This window comes from Homarus americanus, unplaced genomic scaffold (assembly GCF_018991925.1).
Source record: "Homarus americanus isolate GMGI-L3 unplaced genomic scaffold, GMGI_Hamer_2.0 scaffold21353, whole genome shotgun sequence".
Lineage (NCBI taxonomy): Eukaryota > Metazoa > Arthropoda > Malacostraca > Decapoda > Nephropidae > Homarus > Homarus americanus.
Genome location: NW_024754247.1, coordinates 687,501 through 703,711, shown reverse-complemented (window position 1 = coordinate 703,711; position 16,211 = coordinate 687,501). Strand labels below are relative to the sequence as shown.

Here is a 16,211-nt window from a genome sequence, read left to right as displayed (position 1 = left end):
TTCGGAATTTCAGATGAAGTGTTGTCAACCTGTACTGTACTTCCAGAGAAAATCACATTAAATTTTCAAAATTATTCTGTATTTTTTCCCAAGTCCTTGTTAATGTTACCACCGTCCCAGAGAGTTCCTGTGTGTTGGTTAGTGTGATGTATTTCACATGTGCAGTTGTTCTTTGGTATGTATGATTTTGGATCAACCAATCACAGCTCGGTATAGGCACCCCGCCACGACCCCATTGAATTTTAATTTCTTTCGAAGATGTCTCCTTTGTGCAATGGCTGTGAGCCTGTGATGTTGATGACTTGCAAACCATTGCAAGATTTCATGTTGAATATTATGGTAAGGACAGTGAGGCTTCCAAGCCATAGCAGGATTTATATCTACAGTAAACTTTCGATAACTCAGCATTTGATAACTTGGAATTTCATAGAACTCGACATGGATATGGTCTCAGAATGTATTGGTATAACTCGGGAAATGCCGAGATATGTAAAATTATCTGGGAAAATCTCGCCATATCTGGCCACCTGCATCACCTACCATGCCTGTGTCACCTACCATGCACCTGTGTCACCTACCATACCTCTGTGTCACCTACCATGCCTCTGTGTCACCTACCATACACCTCTGTGTCACCTACCATGCACCTCTGTGTCACCTACCATACACCTATGTGTCACCTACCATGCTTCTGTGTCACCTGCCGGACACCTCTGTCACCTACCGTGCACCTGTCACCTACCATGCCTCTGTGTCACCTACCATACACCTCTGTGTCACCTACCATGCTTCTGTGTCACCTGCCGGACACCTCTGTCACCTACCGTGCACCTGTGTCACCTACCATGCCTCTGTGTCACCTACCATACACCTGTGTCACCCATCATACACCTCTGTGTCACCTACCATACACCCTGTCACCCACTGCACCTGTGTCACCCACCATGCCTCTGTGTCACCTACCATACACCTGTGTCACCTATCATACACCTCTGTGTCACCTACCATGCCTCTGTGTCACCTACCGTGCACCTCTGTGTCACCTATCATGCCTCTGTGTCACCTACCATGCCTCTGTGTCACCTACCATACACCTTTGTGTCACCCACCATACACCTCTGTGTCACCTACCGTACACCTGTGTCACCTACCATGCCTGTGTCACCGACCATGCCTGTGTCACCTACTACAATGCTTCATTCTTCACCTGCAGTTCTGGTAAGTGTTACTTTTCTACATTTAGTAATTACATGTGCACATATTATATGGGTCGATAATTTTATATTGTTATATTTTTGTAGGAGGGGGAAAGTGTCTCGGTAAGTCAGAATTTGGAATAACTCGGCAAGGCCAGAGCCCCATATGTGCCGAGTTATTGAGGGTTTACTGTATATGTACAGTATCAATAAAATATTATTAATAATGTTGTTTTCACAATGCATATGAATTAGCTGAGGCATCTGAAATTTAGCTGTTAAAATTGTACAATTTTCAAACAATTGAGATGCACTCAAAGAGGGTTTTGATGTCAGTGTTCTGATCCAATTTTATGCATTTCTTTCATCTTACCAAATTTAAGGATACTTAGAGCTAACATTAACAAAGTTTATAAAAAAGTAAACTCTCCAAGAGAGAATGAAAATCAGGCCAAAAAGATTCTAGGAAAACTCTCTCCATTTTGGGTATGCAAATGACTTTCTGGGATGAAAATCAGGCATATTTTCCAGAAATATTCCAAGAAAATCTTTCCAATCATTTCCATTCTGGACCTGAAAAAAAAATTTCTGGGAGTTCCGAAAGATTACATCATGCTCTGATGCGGCCCCATAAGCCAGGCGCATGGGTGGCCTAACTGATTGGGTAACTTAGGCCACAGGCTTACACACTTAGTTCATATTCTACTGCCATTGTAGAAGGGTCTTCCCTCACTAGCTGCTGTTTTTGCATACAATTTGTGTTGTGCAGTACAGTACTGTACATAACTGTACCAGGACACACTCAGTCAACAATACAGTGTTAAAGCAGTGTTAACATGCAAAAATTGATTACAGTTACATATACTGTACTACTGTACTGTACATTCAGTAAATGTGAAAGTACCATGAACTGTACAGGGAAAGAGAAACACTGGAGACCTATTAATCCCCCACCACACTTCCACTACAAAAGAGAGAAGAGTTTGTATACTGACACTGCATCAGGTCAGGTAATTAACATGAGACCCACTAATCTCCTAACTCGCCTCCATCACAAGTTTTTAAGATGTAAAAATTTATTACAGTTACATATTACATTCAGCAGTGGACAGTGTACACCTACTGTAGGCTAAAGACGACATCATCCACTGGTGAGTACAGTACAGGTACTCCTCGACTTACGACCTACTCGACATACGACCACCCGGACATACAACCGCCACAGTCATATAAAATATTTTTCAAATTACGCATCTTCGAGTCCCGAGGTTAGTGATCGCGCTGTGTACTGATAAAATTTTCGTTTGTAATTCCCTTTAAAATGGCTGGCAAGCGTAAAAGTGAGAGTTCTCGTGGCGCTGAGAAGAAAAAGAGACACCCATTTAAGATTTTCTATGTATTATTTTCGCATTTTCGACTTAGAACCAATTTGACTTACGACCTGGTGGTCGGTCCCTAACCCCCATCGTAAGTCAAGGACTGACTGTATATACAGTACAGTAGCAGGAGTATACATTATTTTGTTTCTTTACAATAACTGACTGATTAAGGTAATTACATCCCTGGTAATGCAACAGCTTAAGTCATATGTAGCCAAATTAAAATAAAGGCTTAAAATACTAAAATCAAATAATGCAAGGTAAAAAAACATAAGTAATAAATAGCATAGAACTTTTCAAAAACCATTTAAACATTAATAGATAAAACTCAAAGCTTGTGTAGAAGGCCAAGTTCCTCCATGAAGGAGAGGACATCCCTTCCCATGTTACCCCCCCCCCCTCAACACCAAACATAGGTGGTAAGATTCATCATCCTCCCGGCACTGGGAGAGGTGCTTAAGATGAAGGTCTCTGAGACTAGGTGTAATGATTGTTTATCAGCCCAGAGAAGAACAACACAAATAACAGTAAGTATATGTGCAGGTGTACACCCATGTAAGTTAACCCCCCTTCGTAATTAAAGTGAGATTAAGACCTGACCCAGTTGAGGTCAAGGTCACAATGAACCTAAGTTCTCACCGCCACATAATTAGTCAAACCGGCATCATGACCATGCTAACTCAAGAAACTACACTCCAGCCCGCACCAAACACCTGAGCAAACATAGCTGTTTTGACACACCCAAATTAGTGTTGATTAGTGACGACATCTGCCGGCCTGTCACCGCCAATATAAAGAGCAGACAGCTCCTTCCCGAGTCACACAGGCAAAAGCAGAACACAGAGGCACACGGAGTGACACTCATCACATGTTAATGTCGGGAGGGGGACTTCCCTCCCCAGCACCAAGTCCCCAGCTAGCAGAGTCTCCCACAAGAGACAGAGTCCAGCACCACTCTCTTCAGCAGCACCTGCAGACAGATTCCCAAGCCGCTGGGCCTCCCTCAGGATACACGTGAGTAATTGTCAGAGCGATCCATAAGGTGAGTTACTTACGGTGGGAAGTGTTTCCCTTTCATGTTTGTGTCTGAGAGTCATTGTCAAATGTCAATATATTAATGTGTCTATGCCATTGAGTTAACTAATAAATAGCTGTACTTAGAGTTGGTGTTTAAAAGATTTCCCCTAACAATATAGTAACGGTTAAATGCCTAATCGGCCACGCTACCAACTGGTGGCAGTGCGTACTCTCTACTTTACCTTCAGTACAAGGGCACTCCACCATAAGGTGTAGAACAGTCAATGGTACCAGACAATCATCGCAATGGGGAGGGGGGCGCCATCTCCATAAAAACAAAATCATTAGTCAGCCGTGTGTGGCCAATATGGAGGAGCGACATTCCCCGATATCCCCAGGCACCCAATGCTTGTTTGCCAACTCGCGTGGATGGCAACTCTTATTACTGGCTTCATATCAGAGGCAGGTAGAGGGGAAATATGTCCCACAGGGCATCCGTCGGGGCCAGAAAGTCATTTTTTGCTGGGTTCCGACCCACATGGGGGAGAAGAGGAATGAGCATGCTTGATGCTGTGGTGGATGCAGCTGCTTCTCGTCCTGTGGCATATTATTCCCCTCTACCTTATTCACACTATATTGTACATATAGTGTACAGTGGTGATTGCATAAATAAATACAGCCCTTGTATCTGTCCGTGTGAGACATGCAGCTTAGACTCAAGGAAAACTTTCACCAGTGCAGGGCAGAAAATTCCACTGTCATGGCTGTGAGACACAGCTCCATTTACACTTTGCACATCCTTATCATAGAGATATTTTTATTTGAACAAACTTTTTGATGAACTCTTCAGGATTATTTCAGTAAAAAATGGTGTTCTTAACTTAATTAGAACTAATTTTATTGACTCCAATATAAACATTTCTTACATATTTTTCATAAAAGAATTGAGTCTCCATCATTACATTGTGTCAAAGTATTTTCTTATGGATCTTTTATTAAAACAGTATTATAGAAAATTTATTTGGGATTATTGTGGTACTAAATTCATTTCTCTAACACAGTAGTTCCCAACCTGGTCGCTGGGGTCCTCAGTAGGATCGCGGAGGGCCTTCAGATAATTTATAATGTGGAAGTTTACACACACACACAAAAAATAAAAATGTTGAACTGTCAATGTTGTAATATTTTTCTACAATTAAATATTATTCAACTACAACATTTTAAAACTACAGTAAACCCTTGATAACTCGGCATTTAATAACTCAGAATTTTATATAATTCAGCACGGCTATGCTCTCGGAATTTAATAAAAAAATAACCCAGGAAATGCGGAGTTATATAACATTATCTTGGAAAATTTTGTCATATTTAGCCACATAGGTAACGGTGACTAAGGCTCGCCACACCGTTCTCCCTGCTTGGTTAGTCTGGTACTTCTTGTTTTTGAGGTCGGGTGAGCGATGGCTGTCTCTCCACACTTTGTCATCTGCTTGTCCTCTCCCTCTTCAAGCATCACTGATATGGCATCTGCACCTTCAAGGAGCTACAGGAAGAGCATGAAGCTCAAGTCCCTGAGTCTTCAGGAGAAGAATAAAGTGTTAGACCAAGTTGATGCTGGGTCATCGATGCATATCGTTTGTGAGGAGTTTGGGATCAAGTCCAACATATTTTACGACATAAAAAAGAATCAGGACAAGATTTGGAAGTTAGTACTCTCTAAGTTTGGATGACCCTGGCAGCTCAAAAAAGTGCAGAAAAAGATTTAGCCTGCAAAGTTTGGTGACTTAGACCAAGCTGTGTACAAGTACACACACTCTGTGGTTAGTTAGTTCTCTCGTGTGTGCTGCACCATCAACCCCCTCACACTCCACCCAGTACGTGGATGCATTTTTTTTCTTTTTTTACGGGGAATAGCCCACCCAGGCACAGGTCATCGACCCACAACAGGGCCTAGGGGACGAAAAAATAAGAGTAAAAAGAAAGTACAATACATTGTACCACAGAGTATCTGGAGCACCAGAATTAATATTCTGCACTACCTGGTGAAATTTAGTTCTATTGTACTAATCCAGTAACACCCAACAACTTCCCCTATTCATCTCAAGCCAGCCACTGTATGCAGAAAGTCTCTACTGTTATGGTAAATCCAATGTCGTAGACTTTATTTAATTAACAGTGCAATTCATTTCATACAGATTCCAACTATCTAAATCTTCTAAGTATCCCAGCTATGTCCCCTTCGGTAAAAATTCTAATTTAGTCCCAGAATATGAATGCTATGTGTACACAGTGTAAGAGCAGCAAATTTGAAACAGAGCGCTTGGTGCTTATTGCCCGAGTACATAATAACAGAGAGAGCTGCTCTTTGCGTGTTGTCAGTGTTTGGACTTGTGACTTTTGACTGCTTTTATGTATTTTCTCCCCCTAGAGCTCCAAGATGTAAGCAAGAGTGCTATATTAATGGTTGCCCCTTGTGTAACGAGGATGGCCGACCCAAGGGCCACCTTGGTGTGAATTTGTTTAAGGTATAGATAATGTCACCAACACAACAACCACACTCTAAGTTAACGAGCTGCATGACCCAGTGTCAAGGAATAGTCCGAGATGTCCGGACAACTCGCCAACTGCACTGGCTAGCCATTACCCCGGAATACGATCCGCAAATCGATTAACATCCAGGTTCCCAATTACCGCTGGGTAGACAGAGGCAAATGGATTAAAGAAACTTGTCCATAGTTTCACCCTGCCCGTGGATCGAATCCGGGTCCGCTCGCTTGCGAGGTGAGAATACTGACCATTACACCACAGAGCACTATAATGAAACAGCGATCTACGGGGTAGTGCTTCAGGAGTATACAGTACTGTAATAGCCAATCGTAGCACATGAGCACTGTGAGCCTACCCACCCACGTGCATTCATCAATGCATTCGAATGCTCGGAACAGCCAAATTTTTCTTGGAATTTGTCATTATGTTAAAACCTATGACATGACTGCAACATGAAGGATATGGCATATATTTTCTTCTGCACATTGTGCAAGTAAATTAACAATCACCGGTGTGTTAGCCCTTTGTTAAAAGATTCATGTAAAAGGAAAATATAATTTGGAGTCTTACCTTGAGCAGATATTCCAGTTGAAGCTTCTGTAACTGTTGTAGGTACTGGTGCTGGAGTCTGACTTAACTGAGCTGAGTTATGAAGGGGGGCAGCATCTGTCTGTGAATCTTGATGGGGAGTTTTGTTTGAAACAGAAACTATCGTTGGAGAAGTCTGTGAAGATCCACCTGTAGATTTAATACTTTGAGGAGGCCCCAATGTTGCCACAGGAAGGGTTATATGAGAGGTTCCTTGGCTTACAACTTGTGGCAAAACTTGAGTGGTACTCTGAAGTAATCCTTGTGATGATCCCTGAGCTAATCCTTTTGGGGCAGAGACTGGCTGAGGTGTAACTGAACGGGCAGTTACAGTTTGTGGTGGATTAGTTGCTGAGATAGGTGCTGTAGGTGGAGCTCTGGGCTTGTCATGAGTGACAGAGGTTGTGGCACTGGAGCCAGCAGAAGCTCTTGTTGTCACTGTTGGTTTAGTGCTTGGCTGCTTCCATGTTTGAGGGGTCTTGAGTTGATCTAACAATGAACCACCTTTACTGTTTTCTTCATCTTCATCACTAAACTGAAGAGCATCAAAGAGTGTTTTCTTTTCAGGTTCCTTTTTTTTAGGATCTTCTTTTTTCTTTGAGTCTTCAATCTTCTGATGGGAAGAATCTTTTTTCTTTCTTTCCCTAACTGTACTTGCTTCAGGGGTCTGATTTGAGTGTGACTTTGGCTGTTTCAGAAGACGTGGATGATAGTCAATTTCATCAACCTTAATTCCCTCAGCAAGACAATCAGGCACCCAATCAGGAGTCACAATGCTTATCTGTTCTTCATTCCTCAAAGCACAGTTATATTTAGCCTGAAAAAACAAAAACAAAATTAACCTTTTGCATGAAGATGTCTTGAATAAAGACGAAAGCTAAGGTGCTCCGTTGTCTCCCTTTTCCCGTGTGATTTTATCAAGACTTTTACATGAATGGAAGCATAACTTGTACGCATTTAAAGAGGGCAGTTTGTAACGGTTGAATTGATTTTACGTAAATTTATAACAAAATTTAATTTTCTATTGTAAAATATATTTTACTATGTGACAAAATGGTGTAGAAGTAGTTTAGTTATTCCTCTGAAAGATGAAAGAGAATAGTATGGGTTAGAGCATGGGAAACAGTAGATCTCAGCTTTGTAAGCAAATGTTCAGAGAAATCTTTGAATATCCAGTTTATCTTCAATAGTGAAATTACCTGAGATACTGTACAGAGAAGAGTAGTGATTGATGAACATTTTGAAATGAGTGGTGAGTCCTGGTATGTTGTGGCTCAATGAGTATTGATTAAAGTAAATATCCTGTGAAAACTTTGTATGTTATTGTAATACATATGTAATTTTCTCAGTAAATACATAATCTTTTCATTTTGAATGTTAATTGAAAGATAGCTTAATGATTGTATATCATGATATAATTGACTACCTATAAATAATTAAGACTACTTTAGAAATTGTTAGTCTAGTCAAATTAGCATGAAAACAGGCAAATGGCAGAAAAAATAATAAAAAGATGAAATTTTGCAACATACACCTGAAGGCTATAGAAATAAAGATCAAGAGAGTTCCCCTCCGTCCAAGACCAGCAACCCCCCAAAAAGGGTGTGCGAGTACTTTTTCGCAGTTTTGTTTTAAACGGTGCGTCGGACGATAAAACTGCATATGGACAAAAATGTTAGAAATAAAATTTATAACAAGATTGTATATATGCATTTTTCACTTAGAAATTACAGTTTTTATGGAATCCACGTCTGAAGTGGAGAGAGACTTTAAGCATGCAGCAAAAAATTTGCTTCTGGCACTCGTTTTGGGGCAAATAACTCACAAATGCCTAATTTTTCATTAATAAATGCATATACCTGTAGTTAAAATTGTAGAGCAGATAATTCTCCATTGCAATAAATGAAAACCATATTTCTATTTAAATCTTTAAGCTTTTCCTGAATCATTATTATTTTCCAGGTACCACTTAGAAAATTTCTGTTAAGTAAAACTACTAGACATGCAGTCAGTATGGCATGCACAAATGATTGTTTTTATTGTGATCAAAGCTTAGCAGATGGAGAAACAGTGGTTGTAAGTGACGGTATGGAGAACTTAAGATGTGCAAGTCAAATCCGAAAAGACGGCCATTTTAAAAATTTCAATTAAAAACGTGAACACAACTAAAATGCATAAAGTTTGAAGATGTGAGTACTACAGTAGATTAAAGAGAAAAACATTGCCAGGGATTTATTTAAAAAAAAAAAAAAAAAAACTGAAGGAATGTACATTGAGATCAGAAGAACAACTTGATTTCAAAGGAATTGTTTTTTATGTGGTGAAAAATATGACACTCCTGCGGAAAAGAAAAAGCCTGAAGAGAAACGGCAAGTAATGTGCAAGATTCATACCTGTACTTTGAATGTGAAATATAAATATTGAAGGATGCAGAACAAAGGAACGACGAGTGGGGCAAGAAAGTGTCAAGACGAGTAAACAGCGTGACGAGTCTTGTAGCAGAAAATGCTACTTGAAATTTGCATGCAACAGACCATCAACTCTTAAAAAGAGGACGTCCACAGGATGAAGACATGGCTTCTGCTTTCGAAAAGCTTTGCTCCTTTATTGAGGATTCTGAGGAATGCCAGTTTTCGTTACATGATTTGATGAAGAAAGTTGAAGAACATTTACCAGAAGGCTCATTGATGTCTGAAAACACTGAAAACAAAATTAGCAAATGCATACGGGGATGGAGTCACGTTTGCACAAATGAACAAAAGACAACCAGTTGCTTGTTTCCGTGGCTTCGGACTTAAACTTATCAATTCCTGGTACAGAGAAAGAAAAACAAATGAGAAAAAAGAGCACCTAAGAACTGTTGAAGCTACAGCAATTAATGTTCGTGATGATATTAGGACAACTGCTTATAACACAATGGATTACCCAGATATTACAAACTTTATGAAGGATGCAGATGATGTGATTCCCAAAACATTGCAAACTTTTTTGGATACGGTTATCCTAAAAAGCAGAAAAGGCAAAAAGAAAAAAGTAGCAAAACAGTATACAGGTACTCCTCGACTTACGACCTACTCGACGTACGACCACCTGGACATACAACCGCCGCAGTCATATAAAATATTTTTCAAATTTCGTATTTTCGAGTCCCGACGTTAGTGATCGCGCAGTGTACTGATAAAATTTTCGTTTGTAATTCCCTTTAAAATGGCTGGCAAGTGTAAAAGTGAGAGTTCTTGTGGTGCTGAGAAGAAAAAGAGACACCCATTTTAAATTTTCTATGTATTATTTTCGCATTTTCGACTTAGAACCAATTTGACTTACGACCTGGTCGTCGGTCCCTAACCCAGTCGTAAGTCGAAGACTGACTGTACTGCATCACTCATTGTATAAATGCTGCAACAAGACCACGTTCATTTCTGTCTTCCATACTACCGGGTACTTGGTCATTTGGTGTATTTATTTTGGAAAGTGGCTTCCAAAAGCATTGTCAATGCAATGTCAAACTTAGGAGTTTGTTCAAGCTATAATGGTGCTGCATTGTTCGAGTCATCTGCTGTTAAATCTTGGAAACCTGACTTAGACAAAGATTCTTTCTGTCAATATGTTTTTAATAATAAAGATTTTAATATAAATACGTACCTTAACTGGTAAAGGAACGTTTCACTCGATGGGCAGAATAAAATGCATAACACCAGCAAAGAAAGTAATAAAGCAGGAAATTTCGAATTTGCAAACAATTCCTTCTTCAAATGAGCTAGCAAGCAGTGGACAAATGGAAATACAAACTTTTAGACAAAAATTAAATATTGATTTGAATGAGGTGAATTTGCAAAAGGTGTACAATGAAGGAGCCTGTAAAAATGTTACAATGCCCTCGACCCAGGATATTCTGTAGATGCTCGGAAAAATTTGCAGACACCCTTCCTTCTACCGTGGCAAGGTTTTAAGGAAGCCATAATGAGTAATCTGTCATGTGAACAGTAAAAGGTTCTTGCATTACCTTTCGTTAATCTGCCTCCATCAGAGTACAACACAGTGCTAACTGTACTAAAATTTGAGGCAGAAGAAACAAAGAAATCAAAACAAAAAACATGTTTTGTTACATTCAACCAACCACTAAACACGAAGGCTAAGAATATTGTGTCTCCAGGAAATGAAAATCAAGAAGGTGAACTTTTGAATGTTATTGTGAAGTTAGGAGGATTTCATCTTTTAATGTCCTATCTCAGATAAATTGGCTACATTATGGGAGGCACTGGACTTTCAGACCAATGGTCCACAGTATTTGCTTCTTCATCTGTACCTCATATGCTTTCTGGCCATGCCTATGCACAAGCCATTCGAGCACATTTGTTAACACACTGCACTTTGGCATAGATCATGTTTCATGAAGTCACTGTAGATAATACTGAAAAACAATATGTACCTGTACATGTATTACAAATTCTTACTCCAGTAATATCTCCGTTAGCTGGAATCCCTCTAACCTGGAACTCTACGATAGCCGGAATTTAAATTTCTCGGGAAATCTTTCCCAAAGTCAGAATATTCCGGAAAATTCTGGCTTTGGGAACGATTTTCAGATGGCCATATTTTCTGGAAAATTCTGAGAAAATTTTCCCAGTACGGTACCCGGAAAATTCCAGGGATGGGAGATTTTTTTCCGGGTTTGAAAGATGAGAATCAGGAGCATTTTTCGGAAATGGGGATATTTTTCCAAATTCAAGAGATAATGTAATGTGCAATTTCCGGAACTTCGGAGAAAATTTTTCCATTAGTACTCGGAAAATTACGGGGTTGATGGATTTTTTCTTGCTTTGAGAGTCATCTCGTTACCCAGAAGGGGCTTCACAGAGTGTTCTGAATACTGTTGTAACCGCCATCCGGGCGGTTAAAGGATTTAATGAAACTTGTGACGTTGGACTCGAACATTATAATTCGGTCAAACCTGTTGAATACAATTCATTTTAGTATTTCACATAAATCATACATAGGCAATCACATAAATGTCTAATCCAATATATATTTCCATAACAATCATAGCTACGTAATCAGTCTAATCTTAACACTTATAATGAGTACTTAATTTGCCATATTTTATGTTGTCACAATGATAAACGATGCAATGGACACAGTCTACCTGTGTACACAATAAGTACCAGTTAAACTTACGTGTTGAAAGTCTCAAGAGAAACCAGGTTAGGTGTTGCCTCTGTGGTCTGAATAGCTACAGTGCCGACTGTCGCCTCCCCAACCCTCTCTCGATGGGTGAGGGCTGCTGAGTCAGGTGATTATACACAAACAAGCTCGCTTACTACCACCCAACACCTCACCTCCTCTAGGTCTCTCATCTTCAACCATCTCAACACTCTACACACTGTATACGGGCAGGCACACCCAATAAACATGACATGACTTACAGCCTAACATAATGTTTGTTTATGTGTCATCCTACTCATTACTGCTTGCGGTAACAACTGTAAATGGATCTTTGGTTTGCCAGTAGTTCACCATGTAAGCGAGAATGTGGAAGAGTTTTGTGGGATTCAAACAAGCAGTAGTTTTCAGCATATTGAAGTGAGAGCTTCAAGGATTAGAAGGAATGAAGAGGATCTTCAGAAATTTGTTGTATGGCTTCAGCAGCATTCTCCATTCATTAATAAAGAAGTCCTTGTTTTGCTGTCAAATGATATGGTTGCAACTGAAAACATAACTGCTGCAAAGCTCAAAATATTGGCAAGAAACTGATGGATGAACCCATAAAAGGCAGAGGCATTCTTGGAGATTTTACAGTAAAATGCACCAACAGAGTGAAGTCAGTTTCTTACATGAATACCAGTGTCAAAGTCGCAGATGACATCATAGAGGTTGATACCACTCAATTATTTCAGAGAATAATTTGTACTGTAAAGTTGACACAAAACTTGTAGACCTGTTACAGACATGGGTTGGCTTCATTCCAGCTCTCCATATTTGACGAAACAGATTTGACGAGAAAGACGAAAAATCGTTTTTGTATGACATATTCAACACTGTCGAAGAACGAATAGTTGAATTATCAGGGTAACTTAATCCACCATGTAATTTGGCCAAAGCAAGGCACAACTGCAGATGTTTCTGCTGCTTATATCCAGTTCATTAAAACACATTATGGCGAAGATATAACTAATATTTGATGGTCATTCAACAAATAAAGTCAGTACAAAGAGCATCGAGCATCAACAAAGACTTTTTAAACAAATTTCAGACAAAATCTTTATTCGAGAAGGATAAGGCTCTAACTACACCTAAGGAAAAATTATTGAGTAATCTAAAAAAAGGAGTCTTATTATGCAACTGAAACAGACTTGAGAATGAAAGTATTGCTGCAGATGATGCTGATGTACTAATTATTCAAAGTGCTAACATTGGGTCTTACCAGCATGACTCTGTTGTTATAGTTGGACAGGATATAAAACTTCTCACTCTATTTATTGCTCTTACTCCAGAAGACAGATATAATGTTTTTAAAAGAAGTACAGGGAAACCTCAGAGGAAGACTAAAGAACTACAAGGAATCAGTTTTGGTATCTCGTGCATTTAGTGGTTGGGACACAACATCCTCATTTTACGGATTTGGAAAAATTAAAATGATGAATCTCCTCAACAAAAATGACTCTGCAAGATATGGTATCGGTTTTCAACAATCCTCAATCGACACGATGATGAAGTTGCAACCGCTGGAGTGATTTAAACACGATCAGCCGTACCAACCAATAAAACTCCAGGCAACACAAAACAAAGCCATCCGCAGAGCCTCCAAACAACGTCCCCCATACACAATCAAAATTAAAGAGCTTCACGAAAAATACAACATTTTACCATTGAACATAAAAACATACAGACAAGCACAGGCAGTATGGCACAAACTAGAAGTCATGGAAGACGAAATATATATAATCGACTAAAAACAGAGGACACCACAAGATCACACAACTGGTGGCAAAAAAGCCTTCTCTATAACCCTCAAGAGCCAGAACTATTGTACACTAAACACTAAACAAAAGTAAACAAAAGATGCGAGTATTCTACTAGTTACACAAGGACCTAGTAGACCTCTCCAACTAACACAATTACAAACAACCCCTTGCTAGCTAGCTTAGCCCCCCCCCCCTCCCCGGGCGACCTCTTAGTGCGGCCTTCACCACAGCCAATCAAATCGTCTCTGCTAGGTGGATAGCCCACCTGCTTTTATTCTCTACTACTTTACTTCCCGTTTCATAACTTTCCTTCTTCTCTCCCTTCCCATGGCAAACCATTGCCATTGTATCTCCATTATCATTATCATCATCATCAAGCTCGCTCTGTATAAAGCTCCACACATTGAAACAAATCTCAATCATTACAGATTTCTTTCTTTTATCAAATCTGTCAGTCACTTAAATAATGCTGTGTTCATATCATGTCTTCCACTCACTTCTGCAGCAGCTAGGCAACATTCTTATCATTTCTTTCACCAAGTTCAAACTTGGAGAGGAGAAACACCACAGCCTGAGTTGTGGGGCTGGAAAAAATTCAAAATTCTCTGTCACCTGTCCACACAATTGAGGCACCAGTCCCGACAAATCTCTTGAAACTTATTTCATGTGGCTGCATATTAGGGTGCAGGAAGCAGCGTGGTTGTGTAAAAGTTGGTTTACACTATTCTATAATGTGCACTAATTGCCATGGTCAAAGTTGCCTGAATTCCAAAACTGTAGATGATCCAACTGATGACCTAATTGTGACTGATGAAGAGAACTATTCAAGTACTTAATGGCATCATCTTAAACAAGAAAAATGTGGAACAGATCTACTGGGGCAACCACTACAGAAAAAATGCACCAAAAGCTCTACACCTCAAAGTTGGTGTGAAAATGAGTTTGCATTATATAGGGGATCCCCTGGTTATGTCGTTCCTGTGGAAGTTCTTAAGTTGGAAATATACGTAAGTCGGAACTTTTACCCTATGTCCACTGCGTATATCATAGTCTATGTCATTATACATATCTAGAATCACTTAATTTAAGAGAAAAGTAGAAAATTGAATGACAAAATGCAGTAAAGGAAACTAAAAATTTAAGTTTAACACTTACATTGAAACCTGGGGCTGGCTTGCATGTAGAGAAGGGCATTAGCAGGAGTGACAAAGGCTTTATTGGAATGGATGAACTGAAAATTTCTTCTTTTCGTCATAAATCTCTCTGTAGCATCGTAGATATTCAGTAATACCTCTATGAATCTTGCTGTTCAAATTTAAACAATCCTTCTTCAATAAGCCTGAAACCATCTGCCATTTCTTTTATAATGAATCACTTTGGGTTTGTTTCCTCTACATCCTCTCACGAAATTTGCTTCTCCAGTTCAATAAGGTCCTCAATGTTTAATTCTTCAGCTTGAGACTCAAGAAACTGTGTGACATCATCTTCATGAATATCAGGCTGGAGTTGGTTCCCAAGGTCTACCACTGTCTGTGTCACTTTCCCAACACCATTTTTAAAGCTCCTGAAATCGTGGACAAACTGTGTTTTCCAAACACCGTTTACCCTTACCTTGAACTGGTTAAACCAGCCCCTGCTAGCAACAAAATCTTCCCCATCACTTTAACCACCACGTTTAGCCTTCAAGTCAGTGTGCAAGCTTCTCGCTTTTTCGTGAATTTGATTTTGATCTTCCACCCATACCACAATCTTTCCATTTCAATTAACAATCCACTTCTTTGTTTTGTTATCACACTTGAGTACATTGGTCTAGATCCTTTTACATATTCAAGAATTTTCTGTCTGTCTTTCAAAAAATTTCCAACCGTTGACCGACTGAAACCCAACGCTTTACCAATGACTGAGGGTGTTACGTCTTTTTCAAAACGTTTAATTACTTCAACTTTCAGTTCCATTGTAATTTTAATTTTCTTAGATGCACAAACAACTATCAATTGCATCTGGTTTGCATTTGGGAGCCATGACGAGGACAAAAAGAGAGTTAATAGGGAAAAAAACAACAGTTTGCACTTGATCACACAAGTTAATGTGGTGAGGGTAAAGCGTACTGACGATCCCTCAAGGCATGTGGTTGGGCGACGCTTTACTCCCCACGTGCCACTCAGCCTTACCTCTACGCCACACAAACTAGTTCTCGTACATAAATACTACGAACCAGTCGTACATATGTCGCATCAGAGGGTGTTCGTAAGTTGGACGTTCGTACGTCGGGGACCTCCTGTATATGTTAATTTCTACAGACTGAGTCAGAAAACCTTTGAGAACTGCATCATGAAAATGTTTTTCACTTAACCCAATAAAGAATTTTCCGCTCTACAATTTAAACTACAGACACTCCCAGGTTACAGAACACTCGGCTTACAGAAATTCGAGGATACAGATTGCCTCCCATAAGTCCCATTATAAAAATTTTGGGGTTGCGCAAGAGTTTCCATTATTACAGAAGGTAACTAGTACGGCGT

General features: G+C 39.6%; 1 protein-coding gene across 2 annotated transcripts in view; it reads right to left on the bottom strand.

The window, feature by feature from the left end:
- The window catches only part of LOC121855723 (PAX-interacting protein 1-like), a 62,987-nt gene that overhangs the window by 39,734 nt on the left and 7,042 nt on the right, over positions 1-16,211 (bottom strand). For both annotated transcript variants that reach the window (XM_042350817.1, XM_042350818.1), the window contains exon 4: positions 6,710-7,544. In XM_042350817.1, the coding sequence (XP_042206751.1) occupies positions 6,710-7,544 (835 nt within the window). The remainder of the gene's footprint in view (positions 1-6,709; positions 7,545-16,211) is intronic.